At 41.9% G+C, this 19,621-nt stretch overlaps 1 protein-coding gene across 1 annotated transcript in view; it reads right to left on the bottom strand.

The window, feature by feature from the left end:
* Positions 1-481: 481 nt before the first annotated feature.
* Positions 482-19,621, bottom strand: part of cacna1eb (calcium channel, voltage-dependent, R type, alpha 1E subunit b) — a 54,073-nt gene continuing 34,933 nt past the window's right edge. The window contains exons 20-48 of the mRNA XM_070919695.1: positions 17,998-18,771; positions 16,591-16,859; positions 16,201-16,345; positions 15,898-16,027; positions 13,619-13,678; positions 13,368-13,474; positions 12,836-12,847; positions 11,939-12,035; positions 11,661-11,821; positions 10,735-10,872; positions 10,376-10,577; positions 10,102-10,266; positions 8,892-9,002; positions 8,693-8,773; positions 8,282-8,401; positions 8,085-8,150; positions 7,426-7,517; positions 7,122-7,296; positions 6,901-7,028; positions 6,435-6,531; positions 5,865-5,970; positions 5,344-5,451; positions 5,158-5,258; positions 4,455-4,561; positions 4,263-4,362; positions 2,505-2,609; positions 1,959-2,094; positions 1,325-1,488; positions 482-1,006 (exon numbers count right to left, since the gene is read on the bottom strand). Of these exons, the coding sequence (XP_070775796.1) occupies positions 482-1,006; positions 1,325-1,488; positions 1,959-2,094; positions 2,505-2,609; positions 4,263-4,362; positions 4,455-4,561; positions 5,158-5,258; positions 5,344-5,451; positions 5,865-5,970; positions 6,435-6,531; positions 6,901-7,028; positions 7,122-7,296; positions 7,426-7,517; positions 8,085-8,150; positions 8,282-8,401; positions 8,693-8,773; positions 8,892-9,002; positions 10,102-10,266; positions 10,376-10,577; positions 10,735-10,872; positions 11,661-11,821; positions 11,939-12,035; positions 12,836-12,847; positions 13,368-13,474; positions 13,619-13,678; positions 15,898-16,027; positions 16,201-16,345; positions 16,591-16,859; positions 17,998-18,771 (4,582 nt within the window). The remainder of the gene's footprint in view (positions 1,007-1,324; positions 1,489-1,958; positions 2,095-2,504; positions 2,610-4,262; positions 4,363-4,454; positions 4,562-5,157; positions 5,259-5,343; positions 5,452-5,864; positions 5,971-6,434; positions 6,532-6,900; positions 7,029-7,121; positions 7,297-7,425; positions 7,518-8,084; positions 8,151-8,281; positions 8,402-8,692; positions 8,774-8,891; positions 9,003-10,101; positions 10,267-10,375; positions 10,578-10,734; positions 10,873-11,660; positions 11,822-11,938; positions 12,036-12,835; positions 12,848-13,367; positions 13,475-13,618; positions 13,679-15,897; positions 16,028-16,200; positions 16,346-16,590; positions 16,860-17,997; positions 18,772-19,621) is intronic.

The following is a 19,621-nucleotide window of genomic DNA, read 5'->3' as shown; positions in this document are numbered from 1 at the left end:
TGTATTGATCTGCTCTAATAAATGGCAATGGTGTGATGATCACAATGTATTTACAAAACAATTAATTTATAAGAAAATGTAGTTACATATTCACACAACCCACAGATAAATACTGTTAAGAGCAACACTGAATCATTTAGAAACGTCTTCAGAAATGAAAATACCTATTGACACAAATGACATAATTTGATCCATTCATTTATTTTCTGCATCCCGCAACTATTTGAGATGTATTATTACTCTCTGTCATCAAGTACAAGTCAGGAAATAGACCTTATTTATTGTCAGTGTTCTGTGTGAATTGGCAACTACAGTTTCAGGAAGTATTGTTCTTTTCGTTCATTTTGGCTTCACATTTTAGCAAACATCCAGAGGGCTCGCGGCCTCAAAGCACGGATGCAAAAAGAGTCTCATTAACCTCGACTCTATACACTGTCGTACAGAGTCCTCTAACACCTCTCTGGGATTCCCCTTCCTGTCCCTAGCACCTGTCGTCCTCCTCTGTGTCACTGAGAGGATCACAGCCCGCCACAGAGGCTGTCTGCGCCAGACGCTTCCGAAAATGTCCGTTGGGGACCTGCCAGCCAGTCCGCAAGCGTGGGCGGGCCGAGCTGATGGTGTTTGAGCGTCCCAGGCTGCAGGCCACGGCCGCCTCGAAGGTCAACGTCTCCATGGGACCTGAGGGGTCTGGGCTGTGGTCGTCCTCTTGGGAGGCCAGGAACGGCTCGGAGGGGTAGCGTCGTGGTGGGGACGGGTGTCGACCTGCCTCACTCCGCCTCTCGCCTGCGACCCCCTCTTGGGTCTCCCAGGTGGGCTTGCCCAGCCTCATGGTCTCTGGGCTGCCTTGTTCATCCTCATCCTCGCCGACGGATGGGTGAGTGCGACACACGAGAGGGGAGTAGGAGATGTGGGGGTGAGAGCGGGTCGGGGTCTGTGATAAAGGTCGTCGGCCGCTGGGGGTGCTGGACTCTGAGGTGGAGGGCACCGGACTGTCTGAGCTGTTGCCCTGGAGATGAGAATTAATAAAAAATGGAACAAACAATGACTTTATGGATTGTTATTTCCAGGAAATGCTAAATTTGTCTTTCCCCCACCATCACTTTGGTGGCCTGTGGAGGACAATGGTAGCATTCACATGTGAACATCTGACAAATCACCAGAAACAATATGAACAGTGTGACCGACACGCAAAAAAAACTGCTTTGAGTTATTTTTTATTTTACAGACTTTAAAGTGTGTTTTTGGCCAAAGCCCTTGTTAATTTGTGACCCTGCTCTGTTGCTGTCCCTGAATCTGTCAGCTGGACAGAGGTCTTCTGACCCACCTGTTTATCTTGGGGGTGTGCTCTCTCTACACTAGAGGATCGTGAGGGCTGCAAGCTTCTTTCCTCCGAGTTACAACGAGACTCGTCCGGAGAGAGGAGGTGACATCGCTCCTTAGATCGTCCGCGCTCCCTGTCGCTCTGCTGCCGGTGCTCAGACCGAGAAACTAGAGGGGAGAAATTCAGGAGCGGAGACAACATGAAATGACAGATGAGGAGAAAAAGAGGTCAGTGAAGTGGCCAATTATTTTGTTCCTCAAAATATAAAGGTAAATATAATGCTGTTGGTGTCAAGCTATCTAGTAGAGTGAAGTGTCATCGACAAACCAAGAAACTTTATATAAACATATTTTCCTCTTACTTGCATTGTCAACCAGAATAGGTGCGGCCTGACCTCTAACCACACAAATGTACCAGTTTTAGTATTTACCCTACAGTGAAGTATAGCAATAACAATGCTGGGGTTTGCTGGACCTACGTGGTAAAAATGCCTACACCACCTACCTTAACAAGGTGATCAATGTGACACTGCAGTTTTAAAATGGCTTATACAGCCTTTCCTGTATTTTGACACCAGGGATCTATGTTTTGCAAATGGTGGAGGAAAAAAAATGCTTCATGCTGTATGCAAACTAACCAGCAGCCTTGTAGCTTTTGTGACGAGGTCGATAAACTCGCTCAGGACTTTTCTCCTCCTGCCAAAGGCCGTTCACCCGCTGATCCGCAACAGTGGAGGCTGAACGCTTCATGGAGCCACTCGCGACCTCCGTCTGCTTGTATGTGAAAACAGAAACAGAAACAACAAACTGTAATTACATTCAGATTAGTTAATTCAGAAACAAGTGGACCATTGCAGAGAGGTTTGAAAAAAAAATCATGCTTTAGTCAGTGCAAAAAAACAGTGCATCCAAGTAGACTTGTTAGGTTTAGTTTTCTGGAGATGAAAGAGATCAAGGTAAGAAGACGATGCATCAGCATTCACAGATCACACCCCATTTTAACAGTTCTTTGAGCCTTGATCAGACTCCCAAAAGTAGCAAATGACAAGCAGAAACTCTACTGATTTAAACTTCTCGGCATCTCGTGCACATAAGGAACAAGGCACTTTGGCATTAGAGCCCATGCAGCCACTGACGTCCTCAAGATCCAGCACCAGAGTCCGTGTCGTGGAAGATGTGTGTACCTGCGACTCTACAGCCAGACGGGGCATGGAAGAGGCCCGCACACACAGGCCCCTCCCTAGTGGAAGCTCCAGTGGGGTTTCAATCCCCCTACTGCACTCGCCCACCTAGGTGGAGTACAGAAACAAGAGAGGAGGGCAAGGAGACACAATCAGGCTTGTCCTCGCCAGGACTGCCTCTATATATATACGGAGGTCCAGTTCAGGTGAGAGGAGGGCAGACAAGCCATTTTATCACTGAGGGTCATCTATCATTGCCATCATCATCCAATCAGAAGCCATTCCAGCCAAAAAACGGACAGATTAACAACTAGCAACAGGAAAACTGACTCCAAGGAGGAATAGAAACAGTGTGAGGTTGTGTAAGAGGAGCAAAGAGAGGAGAAGAAGAGCGAGAATAGACAAGAAACAAAACAGTTCACAGGGAAAGATGGAATCTATATTTCAGCTCAGAAGTACATCCAGTGCATGCATGTTCAGGTCTTAATAGCTACACAAACAGAGCCACACAACATCTGTCTAGGGGCCGAACACATTCCTCTGCAAGAACAAACACTAATATGTGGGTCTTTCAGGATCATGTCATATCATTCATCTGGCAAGCAATGTAGACCAGTAAAACCAGACAGCATAGACACAGCGAAACATCAACAGTTTGACAATCTGCCTTTTGCTATTCCAACCTCCTCGGGACTAAAAGACGGGAGCACAGAGAGCAGCGATGCCGTGCTCTGCAAGGCACTGAGAAAAGTCACAGCAACGTCATCAGTTAAAACATGTTTGTACTGTTTTTGTGGGGTTAAACACTATAAACTCAATAAATGTTGTGCTTTATGAATGTTCAGAGTGCAAATCTGTGCTCTAAGACAGTGGTTCCAAACCTGGCGGTCGGGACCTTTAGGCCCTGTTTACACCTGGTATTAACATGCATCTTCAGGGATCCGATCACAAGTGGAAAGCTCCAAGTGAGTCTGTTCACACCTGGCATTAACATGCGTCTCGAATGGCCACTTGTGATCGGATGTCACTTCCCCCACTCTATATGCAAATAAACAATTTCCGTTTGCAAAGACCAAATGCGTTGTTGTTTTTAATTTGATGAATTTACTGTTCATCAGTTATATTAGAGTTATCACAAGTCGACTATAAAAGGGCAACACACATCAGCGGTATGACGCACTCACGCCTGCTGGTCACTGCTCTGTTTTGGATGATTATTTCATATTAAAATACTTTAGGGAGAATGTTTGGTGTGTTTTAACAGAGGGCAGAAGTTTAGAGAGTTTGTCTGTGAGTTGGGCAACTAATACCTGGTGCAAGCTGCACTTCATATTTGAAGTGGATTCACTCATTACTGAGCCCTCATCCACAGTAGGCTACTACTGTCCTGATTCAGGACTGGATACTTAACCATGATGGCCGATATAAGAGCAGAATCACGTTTTTGTTGCACTGAATGCATTTTTATACTGATGGTTGACGTGACGCTCTGTGATGCCGCAGATGTGTGTTGCACTTCATGGGTTGAGAAATGAATAACAGGATAAGAAAGCAGCAAAAATTCTTCAATTCAATTCAATTCTATTCTTCAAAATGATGTTTACCTTTTGAATTTGACCCCTAAAATGATCCAAAAAACAATCTGAGAAGTCAACAATGCTTTGTTTTAAGGGGTCACAAGTTAAAAAGGTTAAGAACCACTGCTCCAAGACATGGCTGTGGTATTGATGGTTGTATGCTCACACTGGTCCTCTTTCTTACCAGATTCTGCTGTTGACTAGCATCAACGTCGGAGCTTATGGGCTGCAGAAATAGTTCCTGGGGTGAGATGGGGCTCAAAGCCACAAACCCTCCTCTGGTCCTGTATTGGGAACAGAGAGAAACAGTAAAACAAATGCACGAATAGAGACAAAAGTACAAATATAACAAATCTGCAGGCGTGCACAGACTCACAGGGCTGAGCCAGCACTGTGCGCCATCATCGGTAGTGTCTGGGTGTTGGACAGAATGTCCTCGGGGAGGGTGGCGGCATCCAGACGCTTGAACATTAAGTTACTCTTCTGAAATGAGAGAAACAAAAACACGACGTATCAAATACAGGTACCAGGCCTTCATTCCTATTTCATTTTCATGTTGTTCAGGCCACATTTAAAAAGGTGGGAAAGACAAATATGTGGTCAAAGTGGATTGAGTAGTCTTCGCCCCAAAGACAAGACGTTACATGAAACACAATTAAGTCTGCACATTGCCTATCCTCCCTGTATGTACATACTTCTGTTTGGTAACAATGGATGCTTAAGAAATACAGCCAATAGGGAAGGAACTTGATTCTTGTTTTGACTGTGTTTTTTGTCAGTTTTTCTCTTTTTTTTTCTCTGTGTTTTGCTTCTTTTTTATTTACATCTTAAAGCTAAGGTGATAGGAGCCACCATAGCCATCATAGCTAACAATCTAGAGTTTGGTTTTTTCTCCATGTAACTGACCCAATTCTGCCTTAAATGTGTGACATACTACTGAAAAGTGAGGATAGACAAGGCTGTCTTGTAACGATGAAAGGCATCCTCCTTTTTTAAAATGTATTTCTGCAACTATTTGTCTTTGAATATATGACTGTAAAACAGGGTGAAGAAAGTTAATAACAGCACGCAGAGCTGACCTGCGCTTCAAGCTGCTGCCTGAGCTTCTTGGCTTTGTTCTGTTTGAAGTAGTCCATTATCATCATGGAAGCGTAGATCTTCCCCACTGTCATGTCCGTATCTGTGAGGGCAGACGCACTACATTAACGGTTACCGCTCGTCTCTCAGCATTGCATTGAGTATTTCCTCCATAGTTAGAGCCAGACCTTTGTTGATAGGTACCAGTAGGTCCAAGTTCTTCTGGGGCAGATAAGGCCAAATGATACTGATCTCTTTCTGCAGTTCACTATCCAGAGCGATGCGGTCCTCACCACCTGTGACAAGCATCCACATTCAGCCACTTTGGCAAACACAATATGTTATATTAACGCCATTAAAGCTGAAATGATCAGTCGGTTAATCGATCAGTTAATTTACACAAATTAAACATTCATCATTTAAGTCGTTTTTCAAGCATAGAAGTCAAATGTTCCTTTCTCAATTGTGAGGATTTGCTGCATTTCTTTGTTTTATATGATAGCAAACTGAATATTTTTGAGTTTTGGTTTGTTGATTGAACAAAACAAGCAATCTGAAGAAGTCATCTTGGACATTTTCACTATTTTTTACATTTTATAGCCCAAACGACAAAAATAAATCAGCAGATTAACTATGATTAAAATAATCGTAAATTGCAGCCCTCAATAACAAATCACAATAATAACATCTGTGTGTTGGTGACCCTGACCTCTTGCTATTTTGATGTCCAAAGCTGTGCGGATGAGCGACATCAGGGTGGAGGTGAAGTGGACGGTCATGTCCTCGTCCACAGGCATGTTCATCAACACCAACCTCTGAGAGACGACAAGATAAGAAAACAGAAGGAGATCCATCCATTCATTCAATATAAACTACAACACGAAACAACATAATACTTCTCAAAATAAGTAACATAAATTGTCTATCACAGATGGTCTGCTAATACTTTCAACAACATTTAAAGGCACATGTAGACACATCATAATGCACACAAACATCTCGTCTGCTTTAATGTAGTTGGTGCAAACTTTTTAAAATGAGTTTTAAAATTAAATTTCCTTCTGTGATCATCATCAGCTGATCTTAACACAAACAACTTCTGTAAAAGTTTTGGCTTTAATCAGAACTAACCAAGTTTTTTGAATTCAAATAAATCCTTTTTATTACCCTTGACTTAACAGTCTGTTCACCTCATTACAATTCGTAGTATATATAGAGATATAGATAATTTAATCAATCCCTTCTGTGTTTAAAAAAAAAGTTATAATGTTTTTAGTACCTTATAGGCGATCTTAGCAGGACATTTCTTGCCCAGTCCCAGGGGTGGCGACATGTGTGTTAACATCTCATACATGGCAGTGTAGTGGATACGACCACTTCAGGGGCAAAATAAGGGCGATAGGTGAGTGGATGCACAGAGAGACACAGACGCAGAAGGAGGAGAGGTTAATAAAAAGTGGCATAAAACTCAGATCCAATCCAGATGAAGATAAACAGCGAGTTCCCTTTTCAAGGTCTTGTATGTCAGAACAATATTTTCTTTTTCAAGTAAAAAAAAGTTTAACACAGTGAACTTGAAATGCTCTTTCAGACGTGAATTTTATCAACATGACAGCTCATTGCACTGAAAAATGTATCAACATGTCACACACTTTGACAGCCCTCTGCTGGATGAAGATAGAACATGTCTGCTTGAAACAAAAATAAAAATGTAGAAATGCAGCAGTAATAAGATCAAGCCTCACCATGCCAGACGATCATACTCCCCCCAGATGCGAACAAACTCGTCCAGGTGATGGGGACCCAGGATTGAGGAGTCTCGTGTCAGGTACTCAAAGTTATCCATGATCACAGCCACAAACAGATTTAGCATCTAAGAAAGGACATAAAAAAAAGATTTGAGAAGAAAAGCAGTGTGCAAGACAGCAGAAAAACTGAGATATATATATTTTGCTAGAGGCCTGACCAGGAACGAGCTGAAGAAGATGAATGAGACGAAGTAGCAGTAAGCAAAGTCAGTCCCACAGCCTCCCTCGTGGTCTGGAGACAGGGTGAGGGGGGCAATGGACGGGTCTGGTTCACATTCTTGACCCGACAGACACGAAAGCATAATCTCCTGCCAGGATTCCCCCGTCGCACTCCTGGAGGTTTAAACACAAACAAACGCCTAGTTGACATCAAATTAAGAACACAAATCTAGAAATGAAAGAGAATTAATTTCAGTGAAAGTGAAGGCATCGGGCCTGGAGGATGTTCTTTGATAAGCCCACCTGAAGAGCAGCATCAGTGCACTGAAAAAGGTCTTAAAATTGTTGTGTTGATTGATGTGGCTCTCATCATTCAGCTTGATGTTTCCAAACACCTGCAGAAAACAGGTTGCTTCAGTAAAATAATGACTTTTGTTCATTTCATTTGATCCTCATTAGCTTCTGCCACAGCAGTTGTAATCTTCCTGGGGTCCATTCATTAAACAAAATGTCCAAATAAAACATTAATAGAATCATGAAAGCAAGAAAAGAAAATAGGTGAAACAAAGGAACTGATCCTAAACTGAACCAAATCAAAACCACACACAACTATCAATAATGGTTCGAATGACCTGATATAATATAAACAAAATAAAGGCAAAGAATGCGCCAAACAAGCTCATACAAATTACAACAATACAGCTACATTTAAGCACACAACTATCCATGAAATTCATGAAAACTAAGATGACATCAGATAGAAAAACGTGTATCTTCAGTCACATTTGTTTCTTAAAAGAGTAAACGCGTTCTTTAATACTGTTTGATAAGCCCTGTACATAACTCTATGTTTTAAAGATTTCGGCTCAAGGCATAACTAATAGCTTTCTTCAAGAAAACAACTTCAGCTGAGAGCCATGACAGTCTGTTGTGTTATTAGTGATATATTAGTGAAAGGATACCTGCATTCCAATTATGGCGTATATGAAGAAAAGCATCGCTATGAGAAGACAGACATAAGGAAGTGCCTGTTGGAGGAGAAGAGACAGCAGATTGATTAAAACCTGTCATAAAGGCATATGATGTAAATATTATCATCATCCTTGTGTGAGGAATCAAAATGACAAGAATGAAGAAGCTGATTTGTAAAATGTCCAACCTTGAAAGATTGCACAAAGGTCCACAGCAGAATACGGATGGTGTAACCTTGTCTCAGCAGCTTGATCAACCGGGCTGCTCGGAAAAGCTTCAAAAAACTCATGTTGATGGTGTTCACCGACTGGGACAGGCGTGCAAATGGTTGGAGAGAGGGTGACACGAGAGAGACGGAGGGAGGAATGGAGGGAGGGGGAGAGTGGCAGACAGAAGGGAGAGACGGGATGTAAAACACAGATGGCGAAATTCATCACAACATGACTTAAGTTGTGTCTGGAGGCAGGGATCGTAACACACGAGGAAACTTGGAGAGAGAGAATGCCGCATTTGAAGCTGACTATTTTCTGAAGCTGAGTCTTTTTTTTCTTGGGTCACAACATTGTGAAAATGAAATGGTGTCTTGGCAGTAACTTACCTGTAAATCCACAATTATCTCCGTGATGCTGCCAAGAACAGTGATGAAATCAAAAATATTCCAAGTATCTCGAAAGTAGTTCTGCGGGTAAAAGAAAATGTCATTTGACGAAACATAGACAAATTCTTTATCAGTGGAGCTACATGTGATCTAAATCGCTTCTGTCTTTTGATGTATGTCTTCTTGTGTTAAAACTCACCACAAGACCAAAGGCCATGATCTTGAGAATACACTCCAAGGAGAAGAGGACGGTGAAGGCCGTGTTGAGGTGTTTTAGGACCGTGTCGTAGGCTGTTGGGGCCGAGTAGTACTAAAGAAGAATTTTAAATAACACCATTGTTCATTGATCACTTTGAATTTACTGATTACATGTTGGCAGACATGACGACCACCTCCACACACACTTTCAAAGTTCACATTGGCATGTTTCAGTACATACATTTTGCATACTTCACAATACTAACAACCATTTTCTACAGAATATCAAGAAGAAGAAAAGTTACTTTATTAATCTCCCTTAGGAGATTTTTGATTTTTGTCTTCCACATAGCCGTTGGTTTCAGTTCATGTCAGTGCGGTGTAAGAACAGACTAAAAACATGCTTGAGATTGCTAACTACAGTGAACATTTCATTGCCTTTATTTATATTTCTGTCAATGTTTAATTATTGCCATATAGTTGCAGCAATTTTAAGGGGTAACTCTTCTGGAAAAAGTGCCTATGTTGGTACATTCAGGTGCTTGTTGGAAGTTCTGATCTTAAGATTTGTGAGGAAAAGCGTGGTCTTTGGTATGAAGTCTGGTGCCAATCAAACTTCGACAACAAACAAACAGGAGCACTGTGGAAAGAATTGTGTGAACTTTGTAGGTTTTTTCATTGAAATGTTTTGTTTGTTTGCTTCTTTAAAAGCAACAACACAACATAAGTTATAAAGTGCCTGTTTTTAGGAAGGAAAGCTACAGTTAAACTTTAAAACTTTTATTTTTATAGTTTCTTGATCTTGGAAAGCAAAGCTAAAAAGTCCAACGGGGCAAGAAACATGATCAGAGTCAGTGCACCCAAAATGCTCATAATCTCTCATTGCACAGAAACAGCTGAGCGTGCATAACTACTGTATTTATAGCAGGTAAAACCGAGAGGTCGATCTGTAAACTGTGAATGATGGTCAGAGCTCTGAAAATAAAGCTGAACTCCTTTAATGACAGTAAATGACAGTAAATTACATGCTGAAGAAAATAAAAAAGGTGGACTAAATGTTTTTTAGTTCTGGATTACTACTACATCTCAAGCACGTTGATTTTCACTGTCAGCTGTCGCTCGCATTTTAAAGCACTTGAAAACATGATAAACACAAGGTGCTTTAAATTCCATCCTGTTGCACTACTGTCAAATGAATCCTGCTGCTTTACCTTCATCATGAGGACCACAGTGTTGAGAGCGATCATGACGAGCACCGTGTACTCGAATGAGGGCGACGCCACAAAGTGCCACAGTCTGTACTGGAAGGTTTGTCTATTCTGCGGCATGTAGCGGGTCATCGGCTTGGCGCTGATGGCAAAGTCGATGCAAGCCCTCTGATGGAGAGAAATTGAACACAACATGCATACAGAGACACTGCATGAATACATGTGACTGTATCTGTGTGTGTGTGTCTGCGCATATATACGTTTCACCGCTCCACACCTCGTTCTTCTCCAGACTGCACTCCTGAATCATCTTGTCGCCCTGCTCCTGGAAGGTGATGATGATCAGAGCCACAAAGATGTTGACAAAGAAGAACGGGAAGACCACAAAGTAGACCACGTAGAAAACGGACATCTCCATCCGGTTCCCTCTGCTTGGCCCCATGTTCTCCTCTGTAACATCCGTAGAGTGCTGCAGGACCCTAGCATGAAAAAATAGATCGAAGGAATCATCTTTTTGAGGCAATTAAGACCAATTCAATTAAATTACAATTTTTGGGGGGAAATCATGTGAATTCAGTGGTGTACATGATAATCCAACCCAGAAAGAAAACATTTGAAAAAAGAAGATCCACTTACTGAGGCCACCCCTCTCCAGTGGAGACAGTGAAAAGTGTGAGGAGGGCCCAGCAGACGTTGTCGTAGTGAAACTCGTGTCTCCTCCACTCTCTCCTCTTCACCTCCTTTTTGTCTCTGCTGTAGTCAATGTAGTAGCCTCTGTAGGGAACAGAGCGGCCCAGAGGTCATTGATTCACTTAAGTCACAACCAGCTTTAATGAAGAGAAAGACATTAAAGCTTTTGTTTTGTGAAAATATTACCCTACTCTTGTACTATTAACTGGGGATCTGCAGCCAATTACAGGCCATCGATATCATAAACTATTTGTGTCATGATTTGTCTGTTGCTCTCTTATATATGTCAGAAAGTTCAGAAATGTTGTGGTTACGTTTGTTAAATCTATTCATTATTAGATGATATTATATTGAGTTGTTCTTGTGTATGTTAACTCCTTGCCAGAAAGTTCTGTAGAGGAGAGATGTCATCAGGGAGTTAGGTTTAGTATGGTAACTTTATTTTTTGGGCAGTTCATTTCATTTAGTTGTTTTGGTTTTATTTTTAACCGAGGCTGGTTGGTTTGTTATTTTGGTCTGGGTTTTCCCTGAAGTTCACCTGAAAGGCCAAGAAATAGGCCGGCACATAACCTCCTGTAAAACGTGTACATTTTACGCTTCGGTTTTGTGTGCATTAAACAAGATTTAATGAGCTTTAGAGGTGCTGGTAGGTGAATATTGTTACCTTTGGACAGAACTAGGCTAGCTACTTCCCCCTGTTTCCAGTCTTTATGCTAAGCTAAGCTAAGCGGCTGCAGGCTGTAGCTTCATATTTACCGTGCAAACATGAGAGTGATATCCGTCTTCTCTCTCTCAGAAAGAAAGTGAATAAACATATTTCCTAAAACTATTTCTACACTGTGGTATTTGAGTACTTAGATATATCCACTTACTGGCATTCCTTCTCTGAATTCATGGAGCTGTCAGTGCAGTAGAAGAACTTCCCCTTGAAGAGCTGCACCGCAATGACGGCAAAGATGAACATGAAGAGCTGGTACACAATGAGGATGTTGAAGACGTTCTTCAGAGATGTGACCACACAGTCAAAGACAGCCTGCAGAGAAGAAAGACAAGAGGAACGGCAAACCAAGCACAGTCTGTCAGAGAGCTCTAAAATAACACAGAATCCTAAAATCCTAAAAAAGAGAGTTTGCAGGTTTTTACATCGTACCTTGAGTTTAGGAAGCCTCTTGATGGTCTTAAGAGGCCGCAGAACTCTCAAAACTCTGAGGGACTTTATGGTCTTGATGTCTCGGCCTTTGTTGTTTCTGTTGACATTGAAATAAAGTACTTAGGGAGATAGTTGTGCACTCAGAATAAGGCACAAGGACACATGGCATAGACACATTTAAAACAGCGAAAAAGAAAAGAAAACACAGTAAAAGCAAAATGTCAACACAAGAGCATATCAAATAAACACAATGAGACACAGAACTTCACCTTGAGTGTGTTTGTACAGAGTCCAGCAGGTGTCACCGCGAAAAATGTTTGTACAATTTTATTCAACAAATTCACTTGTGTCCTTAAATTATGAAATTATGCCTTAAAATGACTTTATTCTATCATGTTAGGATGATAGTATGAAGTTATTATAGCTGTTTTTGTAGTGTAGCGCTGCTCTAACTGACTTTATTCGATCAATGTCATAGCACTAAATAATAGTATTTGTTCTATTTGTCCTTGTCCTTTTATTAAAGCCAAGCTTGAGCTCTGTGTGTTTATTTATGTATTTATTTATTTTTACCTGGATATACACGTGTTATCTTCCATTGTTCCATTTTACAGATTCTTTTCTATTAATTACTGTGCAAAAATTAATAATTTGAGGCAATATGTAGGTATAAATATTTAAGGGTAATATGTAGGTATAAATATTTAAGGGCAGAAATTATTTATTAGGGTGGCCAAATGATCAAACATTTTACCCCTGATACCTGTCGGACCTGGTGAGATTTAGGAAACAAAAACACACTGAATACAAAATGGAAAAATGACACACATGAAAATAAAAGCAATACATGACAAGCTTATGGGAGACGTTTACATTTAGTGTGACTGAAATTTTTACCCCATCACATTCCTGGTAGCCCCAACAGTGACAAAATCCACAGGAACAACATAGAAAAATTGAGGCATAAAGAGAGATACACCGTGAGCAAGGCTCAGAGGATCACAGCTATATTCACAACAGAGAAATTAACATACAATACGCTCCTGTACAGTAACACAAAAGGCACAAAAAGGTTTAGTAAGTTTATCTGTCACACTCATGCTGAGCACGACAACAGAAAGAAATACTGTAGAGGCATTTTATCAGTCAGGACACACTCCACCCATGTGTAACACCCAAAATTACACAGAAAACATCTTTTCCTCTTGTTGCAGGACCATGGTGACAGTTAAATCTGAGTTACACACTGTACAGGACCAAGCATGCCTCCATGTTTGCCGTTTTTTGAGCTGCCCTGCGTTTGTTTTGAAGCTGCAAAAAAGTGTCTTTGAGGGAAGGTCGTTTATAACAATACAGTATGCTCAGAAAATGATTTGCTGCGGTGAGTCAGTCATTAGTCATCGGCAGGCAGCAATATATAGTGACTCACGTTAGAGCAAAGGCAATCAGAGCTCCCACCACCACGATGAAGTCCAGGATGTTCCACATGTCTCGGAAATAAGAGCCATCGTGCAGAATGAGACCCTGGTCTATCATCTGGAGGACAAACACACACCCACACGGACACGCAGAGTGAACACATTAAATACACACAGGGACCAAAACACCTCCGAGTAAATCTAGAGTGAGTTCAGCTCTTTACAAGTGTGACTGGTGAAAAGACGTGTTTCAGTTACCCACCTTGATGATCATTTCAAAGGTGAACACTCCAGTGAAGACGTAATCAAAATAACGGAGGACCTGGATCAAATATAAAAAATACAAATAAAACATTATCTATTAAAAACTGTATGTGTCCCAAATCCATATGACACACTAATTCTATACCATATGTACTGCATACTAATTGTCATAGTATAAACAATCAGCACACTTTTATGCTAACAGGAAATTATACAATATATCTACATATATACAATTTATGTCAGATATCAATCAAATTGCAGCCGTTGAATATCACTTAAACTTTACAAAGAAAATGTCTTTTCTCGGACTTTCCGGAGCTGTTTCACCAACAATTCATTTAAATTTTTTGCAGCATTTCATTTGTGCACACTCAAAAATCAACAGCATTTAGTATGCACACTGCGTGGTTTGAGTGTACTTTATTTAGTCACTTTTCCTGTGTAAAGACGCTACATACTCATGACAGAATTAGTATGTAGTATAGATTTGGGGCACACTGCTAGTGGTACAGCTTCAAAGGATTACATAAAACACCTTCCAGTTAGAGGCAGTGAACCTGTAATCCTCTGGTTGGCATACTTCTCAGACCTTAATTTAAGGATGTCATTGCCTTTAAATAAACCTTTATAGGTTGAATCAGTGTGTTTATAAACAGTGTCAAATCGTAGCTCTATGTAACCAACATTATTACAGAAATGTGCAAGGATGCTAAGAGAAATTAAAATTCCTCTGTCTTGTTCTGGATCCCGTGAATCATTTGGCAAATTAGTATTATATTTTCATTAAGTTGCACAAGAGACAGATTTTTTTTTTTTAAAAAGAAGAAAAAAAAGGTTAAAATCGGCACAGCGGAGGCCGAGATGACCTGACTTTTAGTCTCAAGTATGTGTCAGGCCCCAGAATTGCTGCATACTACAGTTTTCTCCCTCAGTTTGTAACGTAGGCTTTCTGTTATACATTTCATGTCAGTATCACTGCTGGGTGTGGTCAGAAATATGCTTTGTTGCACCTGTAACCACACTGGTGTCCTGGGATCCACCTGTACTTCACTACAGCAAGGTAAGAAGTTAAACCACTGGATGTCAGCAAAGACAGGATTTCAGGTATCAAGTTACTCTGTAAGTTCTTGTGTTGTCCTTCAACAGCAGTAGTAGTACACATTTTTGGATAATGATAATTTACTTCAAACAGTGAGTGACGTGGAGTCAGGTCTGTGGCGAAGTTAGAAGAAAGCAGAGTACATAGACGGTGTGGAACATTTAAAATGTGACATTGTGTGGATCTTTTCTCTCTCTCTCTCTCTCTCTCTCTCTCTCTCCCTAAACAGTGTTGATTTTACTGGTTTGAGCTTATTTGGTTACTCTTGACACTTCTCCATGATACTGACTTGTGAAAAGCTGAGAAAAACAAACTGCACAGCGATCTCCCAGTCAAAGCTGCTGATTCTCACCTTGTATGTGCGTGAAACCAAATGTGTCACGACACATTGTTGCTGACACAGTGTTATGTCAACTTGAGATCAAACAGTAAACCTGAAAGCTAAAATTTCATCAGTGGTATTTTAGAATGAGTGAGTTCAGTGAGTTGTTTAATTCATTCTTTTCGTCTTATGGAAATAAGTGCTTCCATGAGGATAAATGTCTGTTAATACGGACCTAAACTAGACTAAACTGAACACTGTTGTAACTTTCACATTGACCAGTGGTCAGTGTAATACCATCAGATTGCTCTGGTGTGATGTCAGTGACTGATTGTAAATCTTGTATTAGTTAGATTAATAACTAAAAGTTGACACTTCAGATGTGCTTCACATGAAGTGCTTTTCAGATGGTGAAACAGCATTTGAAACCTCCTTGGGGGTGCTGTGTTTGACAATTTTGTACCTTTCCCAAAAGGACAAGCGATTAGCCATCTGTGTGGAGAGAAGGAAGTAAGCAGTATTTGTCTCTCTCTCCATCTCTGTGTATGTTCTCTCCTCGTCTCTGTGTGAATGTCCTCTTCCCAGGTCTCCATGGTGGGGAGGAGGTCATGTGGCTCCGGTCTGTCCTCTCTGCTTCATATTCTTCATATACATTTACAATCTATTTCTATACAACATCTATTGCCTTGTCTGCCCGTCCTGGGAGAGGGACCCCTGGACCCCCTCTGTTGCTCTTCCTGAGGTTTCTTTCAGGTTTCAGTCAGTGACATCAAACTGATTCATTCATGCACACCTGAATTTAGGTAATGAATAAAACTATAGACTTTTTAGGAGAGATATGTTTTGATCTCACCTTGTTTCTGTCTGAATTGGTGCACACAGGGTCCTCAGCAGCCAGAGCAATGCTGCTCGCCACAATCACGAGGAGGATGCTCATCTCAAAGTAGCGCATGGTGACCACATAGTGACAGATCCTCCTGATACTGCGGATCAACGAAGGGGAAGATGTTAATTGTTGGCTGATGGAAGAGCACACGCAAAGAGCCCAAAAGGAGAAAACCTTTGTCAAAGTAAAGATTCTTAAAAATAAAAGTAAGCAAACACTACAGCATTTCATTTGATAATCGGTGATTTAGAGGGTCTTATAGCATCTCACGGGTTGGAGGCCTTGAAGATGAACATGCTGTCTGGAGCTACACGTTTGGGAGGAATTGGAGGTTCCTCCTCCTCCTCCTCCTCCTCCTCCTCCGTCTCATCGTCTTTCTGGTCAGAGTCGTACACTTCCAACTCTTTACTGTTCACTAAAACCCAGACAGATGTGCGAGAGGAGAGAAAAAAACTGTTTTAGCTGGACAGCTACAGTATGACAAAGAAAGAACAATGTGAGTCACCGGTACAATGGATTCATCAAAAAAAGTCTCCAAGTGTGGCGCTCTCATCAGATGTCAGAAACACCGACACGCTGTGATCCAGAGTGATACTAAATCCCACTTTATGAAGCACAGTAAAGGAGTGTGACTGCAGCGGGAAGAGATCACAGTGCTACCTGTCATGGGTGTGAGCTCCAGCAGCGGCTGTGAAGACATTTCGATGGCCACGCTCCCCTCCAGGTTGGTCTTGTTACGTTTGATGGAGACCGGGCGGTTCTCAGACTCCATGGCCCTCACAGTGAACTCTGTGGCCTCTAAGGCGGGCTCCACTGGGATGTTCTGGCAAAGGGACTCGTACTGGTCTGTGTGTCCGCCTTCACCCTGCTCTGACCAGGTACAGTCCAGCAGATGGTCACACTGAGGAGGATCGGGAATGTCGGCAGCTCTGAAATGGGGAAGAAAAGATCACTGAGTTTAAATCAGTACAACACTACATAGATATGTTATGACATGGAAATCTTTCCTGTAGAAAGAACTGTGCAAAAGCTCTGGTATACTGACCTCTAGTACCATCCTATGCTGTTGTTAGCACTGAGCCCAAAGTACCACTGTAAAGCTGGGATGGCTGTAGACTCTTAGTCCTGCTTTTCATATTAGTTTAGCAGTTTTTCACGTCTGTCTTAAAACAATAATTACACGCCAACACGTACATTTCAAGACTTATTGGCTGCTGCAAATGCCCTACCTAATGCTATTCTAATAGAGGAGACGTGGGACAAAATCCACAGTTCTCGTTCTGTGCAAAAATGCTTTCCAAATTTCAAGTGAAGCAATTTGAGGTCTCAGCAGTTGGCAAAACAAGTGGATATCTTTGAAAGTGACACTCTTTTTTGGTATAAAATTCCATCTTTGTGGTATTAACATTGTCCAAGCAAACAAAAAGGGTGACTTTTGTACTAAAAAGAATTTTGGAAAATACACACACTGAAGCCTCATATAATTCAGCTGAATTACTGTAGGAATGCATTTTTGCATGAAAGGTGGATTTTGTCCCCCATCTCCTCCATTGAAGGGATCTCTTCTCAGCCGGTGGATGGACAGGTAGAATGATTACAGCAGCTAATATCTGTGTACATTTGGGCATGTGGCTAGTTTTGACTTAAAACATGTGACCCTATCCTTTAAAAGAAATAAACAGAGAAGTGACAAGCTGCCTTGGCTCAGGAGGTAGAGCGGGTCGTCCATTTATTCACTCCCTGGCACCTCCTGTCCACATGTCAAAGTGTCCTTGAGAAAGACACTGAACTCCAAGTTAGTCCCGACAGGTAGGCCAGTGCTTTGCGTGCTGTGTGTGTGAATGGGTGAATGGAAAGCAAGATTTAAAGCGCTTTGTTCGTTAAGGTAGAAAAACACTATATAACTGCAGCCCATTTACCATCTCTCTGGGGAAAATATGTGGTGACATTTCAGTTAAAATGGCCTTCACCAGATAATCGCATATGACGAGAAAAGGGATAAAAAAAATAAGGGTAAAAATATGAGAGAGTGTTTGGAAATCTCTTCATCAAGGAATACAGCCTTACCTTCTACAATCTTCTCCAACTTCTGCATACGGGTTGATGATTGTTCCACAGTCATCTTGGACTGAGCCTCCCTCTCCCTCTGCTTTCTCCCTCTCCTCTCTGTCCTCCTTCTCTTCCCTCTCATCCAGTATCTTCCTCTCCTGGCTGAGCGACCGTCTGACCTGCAGCACCTCGTGTGGCGTCTGGGTGCAGTCCAAACTCTTGGCTTCAGGGCGAGCTTCGCGGTGACGGTGCCGTCTGTGCCGTGCCCCTTCCTCCGGCCCCTGGCTGGGTCTGAACTTGCGGGCCATCCTGTGCCTGCCCCCGCCTCCGCCCGCTGTCCGGTGGTTAGCTCCTCCTGTTTTCTCCTCGCTCAGGTTTACCAGAGGCTCAGCCGCCGGAGGCTCAGGGATGGGGATGGAGATGGACATCGGGGGCTCGGGGAGGGGCATCCCAACAGACATGGGAGACTCAGGCAGGTGAGCCGGGCTGGCCTCTGTGGAGAGGGTGGCACCGTGGTGGGCGATGGTGGGAGTTTCGGCCGTGTCCTCCGTAGGGCTGCTAAACAGCTCCTCTCTGCTTGCCATCTGCCGACGTTTGCGCAGCTGGTTGGCTCTCTGCTCCCACACTGACATGTTAACCTTCCTCCTTCTCTCGCGGCGGTTGGAGAAGGCGTTGGAGCCATTGAGAGGCTGTTCGTCTGCGGCCCCTGTTGCACCCTCACCCTCCTCTGGGAAGTTTGGTCGGCCTCGGTGGATGGCTCGTTTCCTGTATAGGTAGGGTCTTCTCCTCCCACTGAGGACCATAATATATTTCATATCAATATGGGGCAGCAACAGGCCCAAATTTAAGGAATTGGTGACAAGAAACATCAAGACTAGTGTCCATTTAGCATACCAGTTATATAAAAAAGAATATTCAAACAAATTAAATAAAAGTTGCAAGAAAAGGGCGGACCTTTTCTGTGAATTTGTAATGTTAGTCAATTAGTAACACAAAAAACATTTCCCATGGAAAAATGTGCAAAATACTTCAAGCTAAAGAGTACAACTACATTCAAAAACTGAAAAAAAGAAATGAAGATACCTGAGAGGACAGATCAAAAGAAAAAGAGAAAAACAAAAACCACAAGAACAACAAAAAGGGTAAGGTGCAGGATTTAAGTACAAACATACTGTAAAGTCTAGAAAATAATCTCAATAATCGAGTAGGAAAACTGAAGGGAGAAATTCTGTGAGACAGAGATGCATACAATTATACTTACTGGGATTCAGATTCTTTTGTTGTCCATGTAATCAATGAGTGATTATTTGAAAACAAGACATTAGTGTTTTACAACATACACAGAACATTTGCTGTGGCACAGAACAAAATGTGTAAAGGGGACGCAAACTGTGGGCGGAGGTTGCCCAGTTTACACGGCTTTAGAAAGCACTGAAATCAGTACTTTAAGATTAATAATGTAGAGATTCCATTAACATCAAATATTTTTCTTAAAATAAGGTCCAAATTGGTTCCAAAGCCGACAGAATGTGACAATAAAATTCAACATTTTGGTCAGTGCCACAGAACAGGCATAAAAACAAGACAACGTGATGGAACCAGCAAAACACTGTAATACACATCAAAGTCAGCGTCTTGATAG

This window comes from Enoplosus armatus, chromosome 14 (genome assembly GCF_043641665.1).
Source record: "Enoplosus armatus isolate fEnoArm2 chromosome 14, fEnoArm2.hap1, whole genome shotgun sequence".
NCBI classification, from domain to species: Eukaryota; Metazoa; Chordata; class Actinopteri; order Centrarchiformes; family Enoplosidae; genus Enoplosus; species Enoplosus armatus.
Note: the sequence above shows the minus strand (reverse complement) of the source record. Positions and strands in the feature narration are given on the sequence as shown.